The sequence below is a fragment of the Mirounga leonina genome, unplaced genomic scaffold (genome assembly GCF_011800145.1).
Source record: "Mirounga leonina isolate KUSES-001 unplaced genomic scaffold, KU_Mleo_1.0 Mir_115, whole genome shotgun sequence".
Taxonomy (NCBI): Eukaryota; Metazoa; Chordata; class Mammalia; order Carnivora; family Phocidae; genus Mirounga; species Mirounga leonina.
In genome coordinates, this window is record NW_023270268.1 from 1,374,117 (window position 1) to 1,397,241 (window position 23,125).

At 36.6% G+C, this 23,125-nt stretch overlaps 1 protein-coding gene across 5 annotated transcripts in view; it reads right to left on the reverse strand.

The window, feature by feature from the left end:
• Nucleotides 1–23,125, reverse strand: part of SNRK (SNF related kinase) — a 57,258-nt gene that overhangs the window by 27,360 nt on the left and 6,773 nt on the right. For 4 of the 5 annotated variants that reach the window (XM_034991242.1, XM_034991250.1, XM_034991260.1 and 1 more), the window contains 2 exons: nt 16,625–16,684; nt 12,494–13,188 (listed from right to left, as the gene is read on the reverse strand). In XM_034991242.1, coding sequence (XP_034847133.1) covers nt 12,494–13,082 — 589 coding nt within the window. In that variant the 5' untranslated portion in view covers nt 13,083–13,188; nt 16,625–16,684. Of the gene's footprint in view, nt 1–12,493; nt 13,189–16,624; nt 18,460–23,125 lie in introns of those variants that run through there. The other variant, XM_034991235.1, reaches the window with a different exon arrangement.

Genomic DNA, 23,125 nt, shown 5'->3' on the forward strand with positions numbered 1-23,125 from the left:
TAGTTAACAGCTACTATCTCATAGATACAATAAAAAGAAAAACTAATTATCTCCCTGTGATGAGAATTCTTAGGACCTATTCTTTTAAGACTCCTATATACCATACAACAGTGTTAATTATTGTCATCATGCTGTCCATTACATCCCCAGTAACCACAAATCTGATCTCTGAGTACCACGTTCATTTTGGTTTGGTTTTAGATTCCACATACAAATGAGATCATACAGTATCTTTCTGTCTTATTTCACTTAGCATAATACCTTCATGGTCCATATGGTCACAAATGGTAGGATTTCCTAATTTTTATGGCTAATATCCCACTGTGGGTATGTACATATATATACCACTCCTTCATCCATTTATCCACTGATGGACACTTACAGTTGTTTCGAGGTCTTGACTATTGTAAATAATGCTGTTCTGAACATGGGGGTGTAAGTATCTTTTTGAGTTAGTATTTTCGTTTCCTTTGGATATATTCCTAGAGGTGGAACTGCTGAATCACATAGTAGACCTGTTTTTAGTTTTCTGAGGAAACTCCATATTGTTTTCCATACTGCCTGTACCAATTTACATTCCAACCAACAGTGCACAAGGGTTCCCCTTTTCTCCACATCCATGTCAGCATTTGCGGTAACAAATGTCTTCTTGCTGATGGCCTTTCTAACAGGCATAAGGGGATATATCATTGTGGTATTAATTTGCATTTCTCTAATGACATCTCTAATGATGCTGAGCATCTTTGCTGAGCATCTTTTCATGTATATCTGCTTTGGAAAAATGTCTGTTTAGTTTCTTTACCCATTTTAACTAGATTATCTGGCTTTGCCACTGTTGAGTTGTAGGAGTTCTTTATATATTTTGGATACTAATTGCTTATCAGATACATGATTTGCAAATATTTCTTCCCATTCCATAGGTTGTCTTTTCACTTTGTTGGTCATTTCTTTTCCTGTGCAGAAGTTTTTTTGTCTGATGTAATCCCACTTGCTTTTTATTTTATTGCTTGTACTTTAGGTGTCATATTCAAAGAAATCATTACCAAGACCCATGTCAGGAGGTTTTTCCTGTTTTCTTCTAGGAGTTTCATGGCTTCAGGTCTTACATTTAAGTCTTTAATTCATTTCAAGTTAATTTTTGTGAGTGATGTAAGACAGGTCAAGTTTCACTCTTCTACATGTGAATATCCTTTTTTTTTTTTTTCAATTTATTGAAGAGTGTCTTTTCTCCAATGATATTCCAGGTTCCCTTGTCAAATATTAGTTGACTTCATATGCTTGAGTTTATTCCTGGGCTCTTGATTCTGTTCCACTGGTCCATTTGTCTGTTTTTATGCCCAGGCCACACTGTCTTCATGACTATAGCTTGATAGCATAGCTTGAAATCAGAAAGTATGGCTCCTGCTTTGTTCTTCTTTCTCGGGCTGTCTTTGGCTATCCTGGGTCTACTACAGTTCCATGTAAATTTTAGGAATTTTTTTTCTATTTCTGTAAAATAAAATGCCATTGGAATCTTAATATGAGTGGCACTGAATCTATAAATGGCTTTTGGTAATAGTGACATTTTAACAATATTAATTCTTCCAATCCAACACAGGCTACTTTCTTTATTTGTAGCTTTGATTTCTTTCATCAATATCTTGTAGTTTTCAAAGCAGAGATCTTTCACCCCCTCAAATTTATTCCTAAGTATTTTATTGGTTTTGATGCTATTGTAAATGGGATCAATCTGTCCGCTTTCAGAAAACTTGTTAGTGTATAGAAATGCGACTGATCTGCTAATTTTGTATCCTGTGATTTTACTGAATTTGATTATTTCTGACAGGTTTTGGTGAGTCTTTATGATTTTCTATATATAAAATCATGTCATCAGCAACTAGAGACAATTTTACTTATTCCTTCACAATTCTGATGTCTTTAATTTCTTTTCGTTTGCCTTGAGAAACTTTCACTTCCCCTTTAATTTCCTCTTTGATGATCCACTGGTTGTTCAGGAATATCATGTTTTTGAGTTTCCAATTACGATTTCATGATTCTTTCTCCTCTCTGCTATCAGTGTGCCAGCTTCTAAGAAGTTCCTAATGTTACCTATCTATGAGCTGAAGGCTGAAAATACAAATTTACTGAACCTGCTAGAATTTTATATAAAATTAACTAAGTAAGGATCTGAGTGAGGCCCTGAGTGAAAACTATGAACAAAATACATGAACTTTTACATGGGCTTATTATTAGGACAGTCCATTTCAGCATCCCAAGAATCTTTATTTGCTTGCTTCATGGTGCTCTGCTATAGGACAACTCAAGAACTCATCTGAATAAAGTGATCAATATACAGTTCTCTAACTGGTAAGAGGCACTGATAGCTAGGGAGTCCGAAGTTCGTTTCTCTTACATGAAGTAACACAAGAATGAAGCCTTAGAAAGCGTTCTTATACATGAAAAGCTATCCCCTTTAATCCCCTGACAGCAGCTAGAAGAACCAAAAGTCAGAAACAGAACACAACTTCTCTAACCATTCTTGCCTCTGCTGACTAATGAATTCATTCTGATACTGAAGCTGGACAGTAAATCCAAAAAATTTTTATCAAGCTTTTTACTGACAACTTGATAATAGTAGCTGTCCTTGTTTGGGATAGATAGCAACATATCCTACCCACAAACTGACGACTGAGAACAAAATCAGGACTAATCTAAAACCACTGGGAATCTTCTGCTTCCAGGTAGAATATAATGTATTGAGCAAACTGAAGATCCTGCTGTCACAACTAGAAACAAAATGGTAACTTGCAGAAACCATGTTTTCAAGGCCTTGGAAGGAAAAGAAAGAAATGGACTGAAATTCCAGAATTGGGAAGAGCCCTTTCTAAGAGCTGAGGCAGAAATCCAAACACGAATCACGGGACCTCAGGAATATCAATGGATCACAAATATTCCTAAGAAAGGTTAAACCAAACCAATTTATACTACACCTAAAAGAAAATCTTAATGTATGCCAACTTTTTAGAACCTGAAAAAATTAGGTAAATTTAGGAAAATATCACTAATCTGAATTAAGAATATAAGCTTGTAGTAGACAGACATTTAAAATCTGGTATATCAATCAATTGGTATTTGTATACATTAGTCTCTTAAAAATTTGTTAAGCCAGTTTCAGTCCTCTAGAAACTAATTACCACTGAGTACAAAACTGAGAATCACACCTTGGAACATGGAGATCACACCATCTGAGGGGGTTCCTTGCTACCTACTGGAGCTCCTAATCTATGTTAAAGTCTCTTTAAACTGTAACAAGGACCTCCTAATGTCAGTGAATAGTCGATACATACAAACTGTTAACAACATAAAATGGGTTTACAAAAAAAAACCCCCAAAACCACATATCAAACACACCAAATACCTACAAATTAATTCTTTGACTTTAAAAAACAAAAAAGCACACCATATCCCCAGTGACTTGATCTTCCTTTTGGGAGAAGCCCTGTCTATAAGCTTACCTCCAATTTTCCATTACAATCTTCCCAAGTCATAACTCTGGAATTCAAAACACAGTAAGGAAAATGGGAGATCTAAATGTGTAAAACAAAAAGTCAGAGTCAAGTAGCCAAAACACAAAAATAAGGACACTATTCCTCACCTATAATTTATGCTCCAAAGCTTATTTCAAAACTGCCTGTGTTCATCCTTCCCGTCAAAGCTGTGTGCCTGCTTTTTTTTTTTTTTTTTACTCAGCCCAATAAGCCTGCAAGGTCAGATCCAAAAAAGGGCTTCACAGTGGTCCGTATGTAATAACATGCCTGAAACTGCAACTCTGCCTCTCCATGAAGAGAGGAACCATGGCTTCGATCAGACTCATGGTGAGTCCAGGACGCATTAATATATATACAGAAAGCAGGGAAAAAGAGTTCCAACATGAGCAAGGACATCAGGAAGGACCATGGGGAGTGGCCACAATTATACTTTGTAAACTAGTTTAAAGGAATGTAAATTTTCATTTCTTTAGTTTGTCTCTGTAATATTTACTCATTTAAACAAACATTAAGAGCTTGTGGTGTTTACCAGGTGATAGGGATGGGACACAGATAAGATATAAACACGCAGTTCTCTCTCTCAAAGACCTTACTATTGAGCAAGGGGAACAAGTGAGCCATCTGGAATGAGCAAGGTCTGGCCGTCATCCCATCTAATTCCAAAGGGAAAAAGCCATCAGGGCATGTGTCCCCTGTACCTCATCATCCTCTGTTTTTAGCCATCTACAACCCCTCTGTTATTTTTATCTAGTACACCTACTCTATGCCTGGCTGCACCCCAGGAAGAATTTAAGATGTATCTACAAAGAAGGTCTCACTCCACCAAGTCTTGTTCTATTCACCAGACAATGCCACAAATGCTGATGTTGGCCTTAGGTTCCAAGGCTTAAAATAATTGAATTAAAATTTTGTAATATTAAATTAGGTACTATTCTACACCATACTGGATACAATTTTAAAAATATCACCATAAGACTAATCAATAAAAACTACATAAGATAAATCAATGTTTTCCAAAGACAAAGTGGGTTAGGTAGAAAATGGGTTATGAAGAATGATGGGAAGAAGACATTTAAAAACAGCAAAGACATGTATTTGGAATCACAGTTGTAAGGAAGCACTGGTTCCACAGTGTATCTCTGATAATGAGCTTGGCTTAGCTCTATGGCACCCTGTTCTATGTCTGCCCTCCATCTTTCTCCACCAAAGTCTGCGTCAAACATGTGAGGACCCAATTGAGAGAAGCCACAGCCCGTGAAAGAAGAAAACCACACTACTATGTATGTTAATGTGACTGTGAAAGCATTTCCCAAGAGGCTGCTCTGGGAGTCATGACAACTCCAGGACCACACAGGCAACTTCCTGATGTGGAGGGACAGTTTCCCCAGAAACGGAGACGTGTCACTAACAAGTCCCACCAGGTTGTCTCAGAGCAAGCACAAGAGCACAGCACCTACATGTCAACACAGTTTTCACCAGTTCTTAAAAATACTAGTGATTTTACTCAACGTTTGAGTTCGGAGTCTGTCCAGCAATATATATTGTGACTAACAAGTTCCCAAGTTTATTGTGTTAAAAGTTTGTGCTTACTGATTTTTTGTTTTGCAAACTAATCTTTCTTCAACAGGTTTATGATTCTTCCTACAAAAAAAAAAAAATATCCAAGCAAATTTGATGTTTTCAACTCCCTCAAGGTTTCCTAGGCTGTATTTACTTCTGTATTTCTGTATTAAGATAGTTAACTATTTTAAGTGGCTTAAAAAGCACTTCTGAAGTTTCAAGAAACTAACCAGTTATCAAATACTTTCCTTTGCTTTTATCTAACATTAAAAAAAACACACACACGGGTGCCTGGGTGGCTCAGTTGGTTAAGCGACTGCCTTCGGCTCAGGTCATGATCCTGGAGTCCCAGGATCGAGTCCCGCATCGGGCTCCCTGCTCAGCAGGGAGTCTGCTTCTCCCTCTAACCCTCCCCCCTCTCATGCTCTCTCTCCCATTCTCTCTCTCAAATGAATAAATAAAATCTTAAAAAAAAAAAAAACACACACACACACAAAGAAAAATCCCTACTTCAGAAGTTAACCTACTTCCTACATTCTGAAAGTTAAATACAACTAAAAACATGTGTGAGAAAAACACAAGAGCAAAGGTCCTGGGCCTGCCCCTTCCTCCCAGTATTCCCACGGCAGCCAACATTTCAGAAATTCCCCTGAGGACAAATTTCCAAAGGAGAAGGCAGCACCTCAAAAGGAAAATGAGGCCATGATCTTTAAACACCCTTTGGCACCACAAGGCATTATGTGATCCCTCCAAAGGGCTGGCTGACAGTTATATCTGACTGAAGACTGATTCTCTGTCTGGCATTATGCTAAGTACTTCCTTGTTTTCATTCATCTAACTCCTTCAACAATTCTAAAGGCGAGAACTATTATTACCCTCATTTCACAAATGGAAGTATCAGAGACCACAGAAATGAGTCAAGTGCGGAGGGAGAACAGGCAGTGCTGGGGTCCTCCACCTTTGGAGTAGAGGGTGGGGCCTGGCCAAGACGGTGGCAGTGGGCAAGAGTCTAAGTAGAGGGAAGGGAGACAGAAGGGCCCTGAGGCAGGACTGGATGTGGAATGTGACTAACAGCAAGAAGGCAGCGTTGTTGGAGCTGAGCAAGCAACTGAAAAAAGAGTGGGAGGAGAAAGTGAGGGAGACAATGAGGAAGCCAATCTTGAGGGCCATGTTGGCCGCTAGGAGGACTCGGGTTTTGACTGTGAAGGAAATGTAAGTCTTTAAAGTGTTCTGAGCAGAGGAGAGAGACGCATATAAATTTTAAAAGGAACTGATAAGCATTTTTTCCCCTTATGAGTGGTGACTACCTAATACTGCCACCTCCAAAGGAATTCCCCTCTCTTTCAGCTGTTCCACACGACAATTCCTGACTTCCTCTTGCCCAGATCCCCAGGGCCTCCCCTCACCTGTAACTGTCAGTGTCTGAAAAATAGCAGCACATACAAATGACAGGAAACTTGCCTTTAAACTCCCTTCCTTCTCTTATATTCTTTCAAAGATGCACATAGTCATGTCGATCAGCCCAATTCCCACTTCCTCATATGAAAAACCAAAAGACTCAGAGTTTGGGCACTAGTCTGAAAAGTAAATGAATAGTAACTTCCAGTTTTCATTCTAGTGGGACCTATGATTATCAGTCCTGCACACCTTTGTCTTTCCACACAGGCTTTGAGAGGAAATGAATAAGAGGAGCACCAAGGCCCATGTAAAACCAACCCAAACCCAAGTCTAGTTAGTAGCAGCAAGAGCCCTTAGAAAAGTGCAAAAGTGCTATAAATCTTCTGAAAAAAATGGTTTTATATGAGGCAGTGAGGCAACCTTCTGACCTGCACAAGGCCAAGGGACACCCTTGGCTCCAGGCATGACAGTGGAAAGCAAACAGGACAGTCTCTTGCCTCTTAACAGGAAAGGCAAGGGGTGTTTAGCCTGAAGTTCCAAGCACTGGAACAACATCAGAAAAAATTTCCAAAGGACCTGAAATTTGGTTTTCACTTACTTATCCCTAAATAAGCAAAGGGTGTGATTAAAATGGGGGAGGGCAAGCAGAGAGAAATTTAAGCTCAATTATCAACATCAAAAAAGAATATATGTTCTTGTTCAATTTTTTAAACTAAAGAGGTTTAAACATTTTTTTCTGAACACTTATTCTTTAAAGAATATTAGAATTAAAATGTTAGGAATCTATTTTTCCACTAATAACCAAAAACATTTGACTCTAGGATTTTACATCACAGGTACGCAAGGCTGGATGCCCATCAGAATCTCACAGAAGCTTTTGGATGAGGGCCTCAACCAAGATTATCTAAATCACAATCTCTAGGGTGCCCCCTCTCCCCCGCAAGGTTTGCTTGGTTTTAAATACGCTCTAGGTGAAACTTACAGATGGTAAGTAAAGAACCACCAATTTAGATCTTACCATACCATCAGTAGAGTGAATTATACTTTTCAAAGTAGTGTCAACATATATTTCACTTGATCTGAATCTTAAAACAGTGAGAACAATAAGCACCAGAGCTAAAAATGCAGTAGGGAAAACATTGAAAGCACGTAAGTCATATTCCATCTCATTTTTCAAGACTCTCACTAAAAAATCAATGGTTGCGTTAGCCTAAAAAACCCATTTGTATGGTACCTATAGATTACACTACCCATAATATTTCATGCTCAAGAATCTTTATGACAAATATTAAATCCAATAATAGCTTATTTATAAAACTGAAGATTTTACTCAAAGCACAGAACTTCTGCTGTTTCCTAAATACATAATTACACAACATTCACACTGTAAAGCCAGTACATTGTGCATACAGAGCTAATACCATAAAGTGCTTTTATTTACACAGGGTTCAGGCCAGATCAATTTTTAACTGTGATCTCTGAAATAACTGTCATGTCTCACAGGCATGTGAAACTTCAGAAAGTTTAGGATTTTTTTGCTTTTGCTTTTATATGACAAGTGATGATGTTACATTCTGTCAAAGGTATCTTTCAGAGTATGTGACCATGCACTTGGCAGCTAGACTGTGGAAGGTGTGGGCCACATTTCTATAGATACGTTTTTCAGTTCTGTACAACTGAAAGCCACGGGCATTTGCCTGGGCCCAGGCTGCAGTGCAGCTCATGTCAGACACATGCCATGCAGGCAGACTTTTTGTATATCTTTTTAAATAAAAGAGGCAAGATAACACTTTAAAGCAGATCAAACTTCCTTCCCTATGCACAAAAAAGGCACAAATCATCCCTTAAAAATGTATAATCCCAAACTCCACACTTGGGCCTAAAACTCTGTGACACAAACCAGGGTCTTCTAATCTAGAACCCATCAGGGCCCACAGTCCAAATGGCAAACTGTGTAAGAGTAAGTAATATAAAATTTAACCAGAGTCTGACTCGGGGAAGAGAAGGTTTAAGTCGGAAAACACGGTAGCATTACTAAGACATCTATCTCTAATAAATGGTAGGGAAATGAAACTGTACCCACTCAGATTTTGGACACATTAAAAGCCGGCACATTAACAGTTTTTCTGGAAGAAATCGGAAATAAAAGCAAGGAGTTATCAATTCATAACAAACTATAATAGCAGATTCAGATAAACCAAAGAGAAAATTACTGATTTATGTACTTTTGGACTATTTCAAAGTTCTATCGCAAAGGTATTACGGCTTAGGCTGTACAATCTGCACAGAAAGGAGTAATCCTTTTAAAAGTTTTCAGAAAGACAATATTTCAACATATTATATACATAATACTACTACAATCACAGTTCTGGTGGCTGCCTATTTCCTAAATTCTCTAAGAGACTCTTTTATAGGAGGGAGCACACTGAGATATTTCTTCACAGTGCTAAATCAGAGCAAGGAACGGACTGCCTTAAATACATTCAATGTGGATTCTAGTTAAACCACAACTCTTGGCTTGAATATGCCAAGATTTCCAAAAACTGGCATATAACACCAACTATAAGTCACACATGATTAACAGTCAAGAATGTCTCAATTTATGTTTTACTAATCTAATTTTTCACAAGACAAGGCAATGCTTTTCAGATAGACCAGCTAGTCACTTTTAAATTCACACTGGATTTTGAGATGTTCTTCACATGCAGGAAGTTAAGGTCAAATAAAGGAATAATTAAAGATACTTAAGAACACAATTTAAAATATGTCCACATTCTTCATCAGATCTTAAAGCATTACTGAACCAGAAAAAAAGTATTTATTAAGTAATAAAAGCAAATTAAAAATCTATAACTAAAAGGAAAGTAAAAGCAAACTATATATAGTTCTTGTCTGTGGGGCAGAGGGAATGATACAAATATTGATTAACTCTGAATATTAAGGGAAGACACTAATATGTCCTAAAACAAAATGACAAAATAGAATCCATGGCAACAAAGCACAGTTTCATATTGAAAAAATGTATAGCCCATCATGTAAAATAAATTACAAAACTTTATATACCTCACACAGCTTGAAAATAACATATATAAAGTAAAAGTTGATTAAAATACAAATTTCAGATTAGAGTAGGAAATAGCATAATTCTCTCAGAAAACAACATCAGAATAAAACATGACACAAAGGAACAAAATACATAATTAACAACCTTAAAATATGTATAAAAACTTTGTATACAAATATTTTAATCATACAGGAAATAGTCACCAAAAATCACTGTATATTAAGCCACACAGAAAATCTAAATACTTCCCAAAGCAAAAACCAATCAGGCTGCAGTGTACATTACTGACTGCAATGTACTAAAATTAGAAGTTAAAAACCAAACACCTAAAGGAAAAATAAATTAAATTAAAATTTAAAAAGAAAAGAATTTAAAAAGGAAAAAAGAACCTTTGGGTTAAACAAGAAACAAAACAGTAAAGATAAACTTCAGCAATGACCACAGAGTGAAATCCCCAGGATGTGACCAGAGATTGGAGGAGAGAGCAACATACAGCCTTAAATGTGAGAAATTAGGACAATTCAAGACAATAAAAGAAAAAAAAGAAAAGGGAAACTGAAAGATCCTAGAAAAAAATTAGTAACCATGCAAGAAAAAGTAATGACACAGAAAACAGAAGTGCAGCTGATACATAAAATCAAAACCTGATTCTTTGAAAATAATAGATAATCCTTGAACCAAGTGTCAGTGTTAAGGACCAGTGCACTCTAAAACACATATAAAACTGAACTAAAGCTGCTTAATACAGCAACATCTAGTAATTTAATAAAAGAACAGATTTTAATCTTTGTCCCTACTAATTCTACTAGATATTTATGAAAAACCACTGACTGATTCTGGCACAATAAACTAACACTACACTAGCGGAAAGATAACTGTCCATTTGTTTTTTAAAGCACTTCTTTATCTCAATCACACAATTATACAAAATTGAAATAAATACAAATAAGAAAAGTTACCCATGAACTCCACCCAATTCATACTTCATCAACCATTTATCAGACTAGTAAGCATCCTCCCAGACACTTTTCTTTTTCTTTTTAAAAACTTTTTTAAAGTTTTATTATGCAATACTTAAGAAAAAAAAAAAAAAGAGCATTACAGTGAATACCTACGTACTCACCACCCAAGTTGGAAATAAACAACACCAATACAGTGAAACCCTCTAGGTATGCCTGCCCTTCAGAAGTAACTATCTTGACCTCATGCATTCATCAGTACTTTACTACATGTGCATACCCCTAAACAATATAACACTGCCCTGTCTGTTTTAAAATTTATATAAATGTTACAATACTGTAAGTACTCTCACCAATTTGCTCTCCTTAAACATTATGTTTGTGAACACTAGCCATGATGACATACATAGTTCATTAATTTTCACCATTTCCATCATATGAATATCAAACAATGTATTCCCCTACTGATGAATACACAATAATGCTGTTAAAAACACTCTTTGAAAATCTGTGTACATGAGTAAGACCACCTCTAGGGTGGGTACACAGGAAGAGAACTGCTGGGTCTCAGGATCGTGTACATCTTTACCTTTAGTAGACACTGACAAATTGTCTTCTGCATATGACAAGAGTTCCCAATGATCTATAGTCTTACCTACAATTAGATTTGTCTGACTTCAGTTTTTCCTAATGTGAAAAGTATGAAACAGTATCTGATCATGGTTTTATCTTCCCTGATTATTAGTGAGGTTGAACATCATTTTCATGTTCAGACATCTGTTTCCTCTTAATTCTTGGCTTCATTTTCTGACTAGCCTGCTCCACTCATCAAAAATCTCTGACTCAAATATTCTAATGAAAAGTTTTGATGAAGCCTTGTTATCTGTAGTGGGCAGGAACCATTCAATAACCCTTTCTTTTCCAGAACATAGTCTAACATGAAAAGCAGTGTCTTGGTGTACAGAATATTCAGTATAAAAATCAGCACTCTTCAATGTGCTTTTCAATGTGTATCTTTCCTCTTCTTGTAACATGCATTTCAAATGATCAGAAGACAAACAGAAGACTCCTATCTATGAAGTATGACATCATATACATGTAGTATTAGGGCATACTGTTTCAAGATTAAACTAAAAACTGTAAAAGCTGACCATACATTCAACTTAGCAAATCCTTAAAAATTATATAGAAATTCCCATATGACCTTCAAAACAGATATGATCCCAAGGGACAAAGTTGACATAAGCTGAAAAGCAGTAAACATTCCACCCCAAGTAGATAACTCATGACAAGAGAGAACACATAATGTGTTGGAGTGAAGAGAGGGTAGTTGGGAATGCTCAGGGCTACCAAGATTCTGGAATCCACCATATAGTGATGTCTGTATGTCAATTACCTGTCCCGTACAATGAGGTGGACAGTAAGAGCCACACAGGTCTCTGTGGATGGTAAACATGATAACATAGGATGTGATACCTCTATCTGATCCAATTCTATTCCATGGATGAGGAAATAAAGCAGAGAGATCAAGTGCACTCTTCAACGTCACAATTAAAAACGATTCCCATGCCCAAATTCTTCATAATGTAATATTCATAGTACCTTTCCAACATGAATCTCAATGACTGTTAAAGGATATGCACAGGAAGAAGCTGACTAGGGGCACTACCAGAAGAATCTTAAGAAGAAAGGAAATGTACTCAGACCTTCAAAAGAATTACAATGAGTAGATGATGGTTACCTTAAATGATAACTTACTCATTTTTCTTTGTGCTGAAATATACTTTAAACATTTGCCATCTAAAGGGTAAAACAAACTGCCAACTTTAGGAATATATGGCATTCATGAAAGCAAATTTGTTAATTAAGACACATTTAATAACATACCTTAAGAAATTATTTTCAGATAAACAACCACCAATTTGACCAACTACACTCTAGCTGGTGGAATTCAAGTGGGCAAATACTGGAAAAAGGTTACCTACCTACTGCGGGTGCATCATACTCATCACCAAGCAGAATTTCTGGAGCAGAATATGCAAGAGATCCACAGCTTGTAGTGAGCTTCTTCCCTGGTTGAAATTTGTTGCTGAAACCAAAGTCTGTCAACTTTACAAGACCTTGTTTTTCAAAGAAGACCACATTCTCTGGTTTTAAGTCTCTGTGAACCACATGGAGTTTATGGCAGTAAGATATGGCATGAACAATCTGAGCAAAGTACTTCTTAGCCAAATCTTCATTAAGTCCCTCTTCGTGTTTCATTATGTAATCAAACATATCTCCTCCATCCCCAAGTTCTAGAATAAGATATAGTTTGGTCTGGGTGTCAATAACTTCATAAAGGCGTACGATGTTGGGATGCTGCACTAGTTTCATGCATCTCACTTCTTGGAAAAGATGACCAGTGGCTAAAGTGTCCAATTTTGTCTTGTCAATAACTTTTACTGCTACTTTTTCACCTGTAAAGACATGCCTGGCAAGTTTAACCACTGCAAAATGACCTCGACCCAAGGTTTTATCCAGATCATATAATCCAGCAATCTTTCCATCATACCCTCGCTTGAATCCTGCCATGCTGGTCCAACAGAAGGAAAAATATCTAGACTGTTTGAAATGGATCTTCTCATATAAGAATATCTGGTGAAAATAAGGAATTCATTTTCAATGTCGCCATGGACATCTACAAAAAGAGGAGAAACAAAATTAAGTTTCTGTAGCTTTTTCTCTTACAGCTTTCTCTCTTTTTTTTTTTTTAAGTTTTAATAGAAGCTTGAAGTAAATAGAGATATAAAATGAGTAAGGGCCATTTATAACCATCTATATATGTATTTTTGGTTTATGTTACAAAGGCTGCGAATTTAAATGAAAAAAATTAGTTGAAACAAGTTTTTGGTGATGTCAGAAATAAGGAAACTGGCAAGTTTGATAAACTCTGTTTAAAAAAAACCATCTTGCAAAAGTAATTTCATTTAGTGTCTTAAAAAACAAGGAAAGAACTGACAAAAAAGGGAAAATGGAATAAACATTTGGACAGAAACGCAACAACCTTTTCCTGTTATTCCAAAGCTAGCACTATTTCCTGTAAGCACAAACAGATCCCTTTAGTGAGGCCTCCTCTAACTCTCCCAGCTGGAATTACCTTCCCTACTCCGTATCTCCAACAGCAGCTCGGGACACCAGTATGGACTTATTCTATAGGTTTTTGTATATGCCATCCTCATCCCTAAGACTGCGAAGTTCTGAGGACTCTAAGGTTCTATTTTTTTTTTCCCTTCTACCATCCCTTGAACAGTGTTTAACATATACAGATAATCAACAGTTTATTAAATTTCAAAATTCAACTTTTCAATATGTTTACAAAGCGATTATTGCTCTTCTTGTCACACTAGTGCCTAGCTAAGCACACAGTAGGTGCTTAATGTTTGCCGACTGACTGGTACTCACTCTTTGTACTTCTCAGTTATGCTTATCTTTATTACAGTTTTCCAACTCTCAAACAACCCACCATGATCTGATTATATTTCAACAATGAACAACCATGCACTCTTAAACCATCTTAAGGACCATTTGGTTTTAAAGACCGTATCTCACATGGCATTTAAAATTCTAAACCTTTATGAACTCTAAATACAGAAACAGGCTCTTATAAATGACCCTCAGAAAAACCAATGTATAAAATTATACAAATTAAGATATCACTTTAAATCTCACAAATTCAATTCCCATTATTTTTTCTGACCAAAATTTAACAGAATTATAGCAAAATCCAACAAGGAATACAGCCATCTTCCAAGACTAGCTCTGTCCTGTGTGCATACCCCTCCCTTCTGTGAAACCTTTTCTACTGCATGTTTCCAGTTGTTTTATTAAGAATAGTACTTACATTATCTACTCCCACTTAGATGAAAATATCCCAAAAAAGTAAATTGTACATAAAATGAGGTCATTTTTTTATTTTAAAGCTCTAGCATTACATTTCTTTAAATCTCACTTTTGCTTAAAAGAACCAAAGAAAAGCTAACATTTATTAAAAGCCTACTATATGGGCACCTGGGTGGCTCAGTTGTTAAGCATCTGCCTTCCGCTCAGGTCATGATCCCAGGGTCCTGGGATTGAGCCCCGCATGGGGCTCCCCGCTCAGCAAGAAGCCTGCTTCTCCCTCTCCCACTCCCCCTGCTTGTGTTCCCTCTCTCGCTGTCTCTCTCTGTCAAATAAATAAATAAAATCTCTTAAAAAAATTTAAAAAATAAAAAAAAAGCCTACGATACATATTTGTGCAGAATGAATCAAAGTGCTACTAAGATTAAAACTGAATTCTTATTTCAAAGCTCACCTTCTTTATAAACACTTAAGCACTCTAAATGATGTTACATTTAGGATAATATCTGGTTAAAGTACCAACTATAAAAGACGAATAAAGTCATTCTCACATACAAAATGAAATGATCTGAAACACATATCTGGGGTACCACAATATATATACATAGAGAGAGAGAGAAAAAGCTTAAAAAGCCAATGTTAATATGTTTAATTTTTTTATATTTTAGTAATTACTATAAATATAAATATTAACTACCATTCAGTGAGGAAGTATAATATGTCACTCATATACCAAATGCTTTATGTCATCCTCATTTAATCCTTACAACTGCCCTCAGAAATAGGGATTATTAGCCCCATTCTGAGGCACAGAAATGGTAAGTCACTTGTCGTTGGCTACCAGGCCAGTGTGTAAAAGAGCTAGGATTTGAACCCAGGGCTACCTGACCTCAAAGTCTCTGCTTTTAACAACTATGCTCACGTTTCTACAAACTAATTTCAAAACCAAACTAAATTAATCCTGTTTCTATAAAGATTTTTAAAATAAGAAACCAGTAATATGTACAGGTGTTGGAGAAAAAGCAAATTTCTTCCATATTATCATGTCATCTGACCTATTAATTTTAATGGTAAGATTAACAGGGAAATCTGAGTGAAAAGATCTTGCTTTAATTGGACAGTAGTTCCCCAAAAGAAAGTTTAATTTGGGCATATTTAATTTTCAAAAATAGAAACTCTAAGCTAACTCCAGGGGGCAGAAAACTATCTTTAAATCTCTAATTTTGATTAATTATAAGGGCAGTAATTATCCTTAAAATTCTACCTGAGTCTATGTTTCTATTGTACAAGCTTGTAAATGCAATTTAAGCTTTCAAAACAATTTCAGGCCACCCCCAAGTTATACAATATTTGTGGCTTTTGTTGTTTGTTTGTTTTTTTAAAAGATTTTATTTATTTGACAGAGGGAGAGAGAGAGAGAGAGAAGCAGGCTTCCCGCTGAGCAGGAAGCCCGATGCGGGGCTCAATCCCAGGACCCCGGGATCACAACCTGAGCCGAAGGCAGACACTTAATGACTGAGCCACCCAGGTGCCCCTATTTGTTTTTTTCATCTATCACTTTAGTTTAGATATATTCTTATAAAGTGGCATATAAACCCGATTTTAGAAATAAATCTGAATTTAATTAAATTTTAATTAAATTAATTAGGTTTTCCCAGTTTTAATTTGCCTTATTACGAAAGTAACAAATGTGTAGACAGATGAGGAAGGAAAGTCTTTTTTTAGGGTCTCCGACACCCAGAAACAATCACAACTAACACTTTGAGGTTTCTATTCCCAGAACAGTACCAGCAAAAAGATACAATGAAAACAGTTTTTAATCTACTAGTGAGTTCATGGGAAAGAATCTAATAAGGTCTCTTCACAATGAGACTACCCTGGAGTGAAATAATAATCACTTTAACTATCAAGAAATTTACTCTTTTTGTCCTTTGTTTTGTACACATATCCCTTTCCAGGGTCTACAGAACTATAATTATATACCTAAAAACAGGACATTATGATTAACTGAAGGTTGGAAGGAAAAATAACCTTGTTAGTGAACATCTTTTTAAGTACTAGCCCACTGTGCAATCCTACCATCAAGTGCATTTTGTGTTAGCATAGGAAATAACTAAATTGTTTTTTGATCTCTGAGGATCTTCCAGTGACCAAAAGTCATTCTGAACATCAATGCCAAATGTGAAGATGTGGCTTATATAAAGTGCAGGTGACTCTGTAATGGCTCCAGCACATACCCAGCAAACCGCATACTGAATAATCCTTGTTACCACGGTTTCGTTAGCAGCTTCTTTTTCCTAAAAGAAAATACAGGAGGAAATTTTAGTTTAGTTCTATTTAACTTTGCTTAAAGTCAAAATATCCAGACAAACATATAAAAATGGCAAATTTGTCCTTAGTGACCCAGTCTCCTCTCCCATGCCCTATGTGAATTAAAACCCATTCAGAGGATCTTGAGTGAACAGGAATTTAACAGTAACAGATACACACAGACTGTTCCCAGGTAGCCCGGTCAGACAGATTTTTCCGCTAGGAGGAGGAGGAAATAATAATCATGAACTCGCCATTTTCTAAATGCTTCCTGGGTTGTAAGAGGCACCAAATCCACATTTCATGGATCATCACCAAGAGCATGCAAGCTAGGCACAATGAGGCTTGACTTGCCCAACCAGCAGCGGTGGGCAGCTCCAATCCTGCCCAGCCTGGTTTCCAAGCCCAGCTTGCCTGCAGGAACCCTTGACGGCTCATGAAACACTCACTCCCACAGCCAGGGAGGGCACCCTTTAGAACACATGATCTTCTAGCAGGCCAGCAGAAATCAATTACCATGCCAGCATCTGGGAACACATAAAACACCTTCATACCAGAGGCTTTCCATTCGATAGTAAAAAAGAAACTATCACTATGAACACAGAGAATGTGAACGGATCACTGACATCAAAGTCTGTAGCATGGTAAGAGTCCTTGGCTGAGGTGGCCTTACAGTCCTTTCCATAACACTAAAATATCCCACAAATACTGAAAGGCCTAAACATTCACACTAGGCCAAAGCAATTTACACAACACACTAAAGGTAAGCATCCAGGTAATCATGAAGCTCATAAATAGCGCCAGCAAGGTCATGGGCACAGGCCCACCTCCAGAGACATGTGAACCCTGGAATGCTACCTGCTCCTTCAGCTCCAAGTGGGATATGGTAGCTCCTGACATTACCCTTGCTTGCTTCTCTTTCCACCAGCCAGTCCCTAGGCAAGGCAGGCAGCGTGGCTCAGCACTGGGTCTGAGCGCCAGCGACTGTATCTGAATCTGACCTCACCTACCACTGGCCACAGGACCTCAGCAAAACCCGACCTCTCTCTATGATCAGTTTCCTCATTAGAAAATATTAATAGTAAGAGTACAACTTCATAGGTTGTGGTGAGAACTGAATGAGTTAGTATAGGAAAAGTGTTTAGAATGAAGCCTGGCACAGAGTAAGCAAGAAACACTAGCTACCACCACCATCATTGTTAAAATGATGGTATTCTCCCTCATCCAAGTAGAAATTCTTCCACCCTACTTCAAGAGAATGAATTCACTGAGCTGTTCAGTTTCCTAAAATGTATTAAATTGAAAATGACTGATGTACGACTATAATATAAAGAAAATAGTAGCTCTAGTTGGGCATGAAAGTCTGATGATTTTTCAATAAAACATCCCACAAAATCTAAGTATTTGTTTTTAAAATGATACCAACATGACTTTCTTTCAAATCTACCTTTTCAAAAAGAATTAAATGCTCCTTTACATTTTTTCCCCCTAAAAGTAATATATTCTTACAGAAAATCTGGAAAATACATACTAGGAAGTAGAAAGAATAAAAAGGCATCCCACAGTCCTACCCCTGAAGGTAAGCACTATCAATATTTTAGCGATCTTTCTGTAAATACTTATATACAGCTTCTTCCTTATTTTGTTTTACAAAGGAGTGATCATTCTATACGTAACTTTATATCTTGTAGCCTGTTTTTCACTTGACATATCACTTTCCTTTATTTTAGTATTTTGCTTCTATTATGAAGTTATGAAATACCTGTCCAATATAAGAAAATAAACAATTAGAACACATAAACTGGTAAAAAGAATTTTTTTTTTTTTTTTACAAATCATCCATTATTCTACCCTCTGTGACAATCTCTGTTAACAGTTTGGTACACAGCCTTCCCAATTATTTTCTACATATATGCCCAGACATAAATTTTTTTATAAAATGGAATATAGACAGACACAGTCACAGAGAGAAGGAAAAGAGGTTTACAAACACTTTAAAAGTGTTTTCTCTACAAAAAAAGTTGATACAAATTCACTTTAGAAAATTTGGAAAATGCAGGAAAGCACAATACGAGGGGGTGGGGTGGGGAATCACCCGTAATTTCATCTAAGATGTCCTCTCTTTAGCTATTAGTATATACCCTTTATACCTACGTTTCTGGGTTTTTTTTTTTAAGATTTTATTGATTTATTTGACAGAGAGACACAGTGAGAGAGGGAACACAAGCAGGGGGAGCAGCAGAGGGAGAAGCAGGCTTCCTGGGGAGCAGGGAGCCCGATACGGGGCTTGATCCCAGGACCCTGGCTGGGATCATGACCTCAGCCGAAAGCAGACGCTTAACGACTAAGCCACCCAGGCACCCCATACCTGTATTTCTTTACAAAGCTAAGATACTGTATATGAAGTTTGAGATGACTTTTTCCTCCTTTTTATATAATGAACATTTTCTTACGCACTGAGTTCTTGTAAATCGGTATTTTTAATGACACATAACAAAGATGCCATCTTTAAAAACAGCAAAACCACTAAATTAGGCTATTCTAAAGCAATCTTATTTAGTATATGTTCACACATGCATATAACTGGGCTGAACCTAAATGAAATAGGCCAACTAGTCAAAAGTGTTTATAATATGGAAATTCATGTTTGAGAAACCACCACCAGTATATGTTGCAAGAATATACTGATGTTCTCCCAACTAAAGAGAGAAGCAAACTGAAGTGTGTGGGTGTGGCTGGAGAAGAGGAAGGAAGTGTGGGTGGCCCTACACACATTTTGCAAGCTGCTGAAAACAGTTGTAGACCAGCCTCGATTAAATCTACTGTCAATTTGGAAATCACCCTGTTATTCTTGTCAAAATTCACTTAGACTTTCACTGACATCATCACCACTGCAGTGTGGTCTATATATCAAACAAATGTCCCCTACTCACACCTCTAGGGGAGGAAAAAATAGCACACCAAACAAAGGTAGCTCTGCATGGCCAATCCACTGGCATGAGAAAGTAGAGGAGTGGAACAAAAAGGGCCATGTGTTTCTCTACATTTTATTGAGAATATTATAAATTTCCTAAAATCAGACCACCAATATTTAAATATGCAAAAACTTCCCCCCAATTAAGTGCTTTAAAAAAAAATATCTGTGCCAATGCTCTCCCTCTAATACATATAACTGAAAAATGAGTTTTTGCAAAACCACACTAAAACTACGTTTAAGTTTCCTACATACGGAAATTATCTGGTATCTTTTACAAATACCAAAAATGAAAACTGTAATTTTTACTCATGGAAAATACTAGACTAAACTGCATGTTTATAGAAAAACTAATGGAAGTAAAGGAACGCTCTCCCAATGAATTCTACCACCCCAATCTTACTGCTAAAATTTCAAATATACCCATAGGCTGACAGGAAGACAGGAGACTAAATCCTCTGAGAGTATCAACAACCTCCTGGTCAAGCAAAATGAACACAATCCTACATGCAGTTGCCACTGCTCTTCCCTCTATCCAAAATAAACAATATTCCACATTTCTAGAACAGCACTCCTTCCCCTGGGAGTTACCAATATAAGCCATAAATCAAAGATGAAGAAACCACAAATAGGTCAAGAGGTCCTAAGTTATGGAAGGATCCAGAGTTTTTCACTGGATGGGCTGAATATTACCATGTGGTTATCATGGAGATTATGTGGTTATCAGGCTGCACTCACTGCGTGGACTCAAGATGGGAACTACAAATTAAAAGATTAAATTATTTATTATGAGAAATGTCCGAAGAGGTAAAACTGTACCTCCAAATGTCTAGGAAAATATTTTCCAAGGGAAGGTAACTGCCTCCTGAAGTATGTTCTATAAGTTTTCTTCCAAGCGGTCAATTTTAATAGACTGGGGGCAACTGAGGTGACCAGGATTGGCAGGCTGAAAGGACTGCTCGGCTCTCCAGGCAGGGACTGGGTCACCAGTGCAGATCGATCTCATGAAGCATTGGTTTACGTCATCTTTATTTTCTCTAAGTGAAACAAGCCATGTTCCAGGATCTATCACAGAATTTTAATGTATCCAGGAGTCAGGCGATTTATTAACTGATGTAGAGTAGTACTATTTGTAAAGCAAAAGGGGTTAACATCCAAGCCACAAAACCTGGACTAGCAGTGCAGATAATAAGTTTGAATTCCTAAACAGAATCTGCCTCTTGCTAAAACGATGGAAAATGCTAAGTGTGTCACCAGTTTTGGTGACAGCCCTGGTATAAAGCGATCACATAATAAATAATTACTTAAGCAAAAGCTGGTATGTAGAAGTTACTCCAAAATACATAAAACTAACTGCAATTACTCCTTGTTGCTAGGAAGACAATATAAGTTGGAAGTTTGGAGAATTTAAAAACTTAATCATCTAAATCTTCTTCCAAACTTTTATTAATCCTATCAAAACGCATTTTCACTCTCTGTCATCTTTTTCTTTCCCTGCTGATATTGTGATGAAAATGGTCATTAAAAAATGGTCAAAAAAGAATACTGGAACAGAAAAAAATAAACTAACCCATAAACAAAAATACTGGTACCTAACATTACACTGACTTTGACTTAAAAGACTAACTCATTTGAGATTCTCTTATATTAAGACTGCAAATTATTTTATTTCTGAAATTTCTGAAAAGCAATGTGGCAATACATATATTAAGAGCCTTAAAATAATTACTATCTTTGGTGGCGCCTGGGTGGCTCAGTCGTTAAGCGTCTGCCTTCGACTCAGGTCATGATCCCAGGGTCCTGGGATCGAGCCCCACATCGGGCTCCCTGCTCAGCGGGAAGTCTGCTTCTCCCTCTCCCACTGCCCCTGCTTGTGTTCCCTCTCTCTGTCAAATAAATAAATAAAATCTAAAAAAAAATTAAAAAAAAAATAATTACTATCTTTGATTTAATAATCTCACTACTAGATTATGTCTTAAAGAAATAAAGATGTTAAAAATTTTTATAGTCAACAATTCAGTGATATTTACATATTCAAAAAATTAGAAATAATCTAAAGGTCTGCAATAAGAAAACAATTAAATCAAAGTACACCTAACATTAACACTATACAGTCATATTTTGAAGCTTTTTAATCTCATGGGGAAATTCTCACAATAAAATGTTAAGTTAAAAAAATTCACATACCAAATTTCATGGCACGATCTCAATTTTTTTTTAAAAGCATATAATTTGTCTGCATATATATTTTAAAAATACCTAAATGTTAAGTTGGTAAGATTATAGAATTTTTTTCTCTTTATGCTTTTCTCTTCTTTTCAAATTTTTGGCAATGAATGTGTGCTGCTTTTATAATCTAAAAAAGATAGTTTATTAAAATTTTGACTTTTTGTACATAATTTTCAGTTTCCTTTTCCACTGAGATCTATGAAAAGACGAATTTCCCTAAAAATATATTGTCTAAAACCTACTTATGTCATCTTAATAAACAAGACATATTCAAGGAAATATTTTGCTTCCCTGAGGGACAAGGTATGCAATTCCTTCAGGCTGAGGAAGGAAGAGGAACACAAAGTCTATTCTCATTAGCAAATATTTGAGCCCTAACTGTGTAGAATACAACACAGTCTCTGTCCATTATAACCTTACAAATAAGCTATCTACACGTAAAAAGATAAATAACTACACAGGTTAGCCTGGGTGAGGTGTGCCAAAGGAAGAGTAGAGGACACTAAGAAGGCAGGATCCCCAAGGACAGGGCAGCCCATAGACCAGAGCTTACCCTTCAAGAGGGAGCAGTGGAACACCATTCCTGAAAGTGGGGGAAACAGGGGCAGCAGAGCATGCACATGGCTGGCTGGCTTCAGAAAGGAAACCATCAGTTTGGGTGAAGTTATGATTTGGGGTAGATGTGAGATAAGTTAGCAGGGTTAAGAAGGCTAATCCTGAAAAACACCCAATGGCTTACCATCTAGGCAACTATAATGGACTCTTACTTTCTCAGAACTAATGGAAAACTTGCCATACTCAATTCATCACTTATCTATCTTTGAATTATACTTAAGTTTAATTAAAGTGTCATTAAAGAGTTAAAAATGCACAGAAGCAGCTTCTAATCACAGAGCTGCTAAGAGGTCTAAACAGAAGAGGAAAACTCTTTAGGTACTAACATGAAAGCAACATAGAAATAAGGTAATTAGAGAATTTAAACCAATTTTAAAAGTTCGCTGTCCACTTTAAAGTTCCATAAAACACCAATTTTTGTTTTGACTTAGATTAGATCTATCACCCATACAACTTTCCTAAAAACCTACTACAAACCTAAATAGGTGTATATAGAAATGAGTCCAGTCCTACAGCAAAACCACAACTGACTGTCTCACTTGAAATTTTTTTAAAAATGTCTTACACTGCCACAACTGTTCATTTTAGAATTCCAGTTTTGTTTTAATGC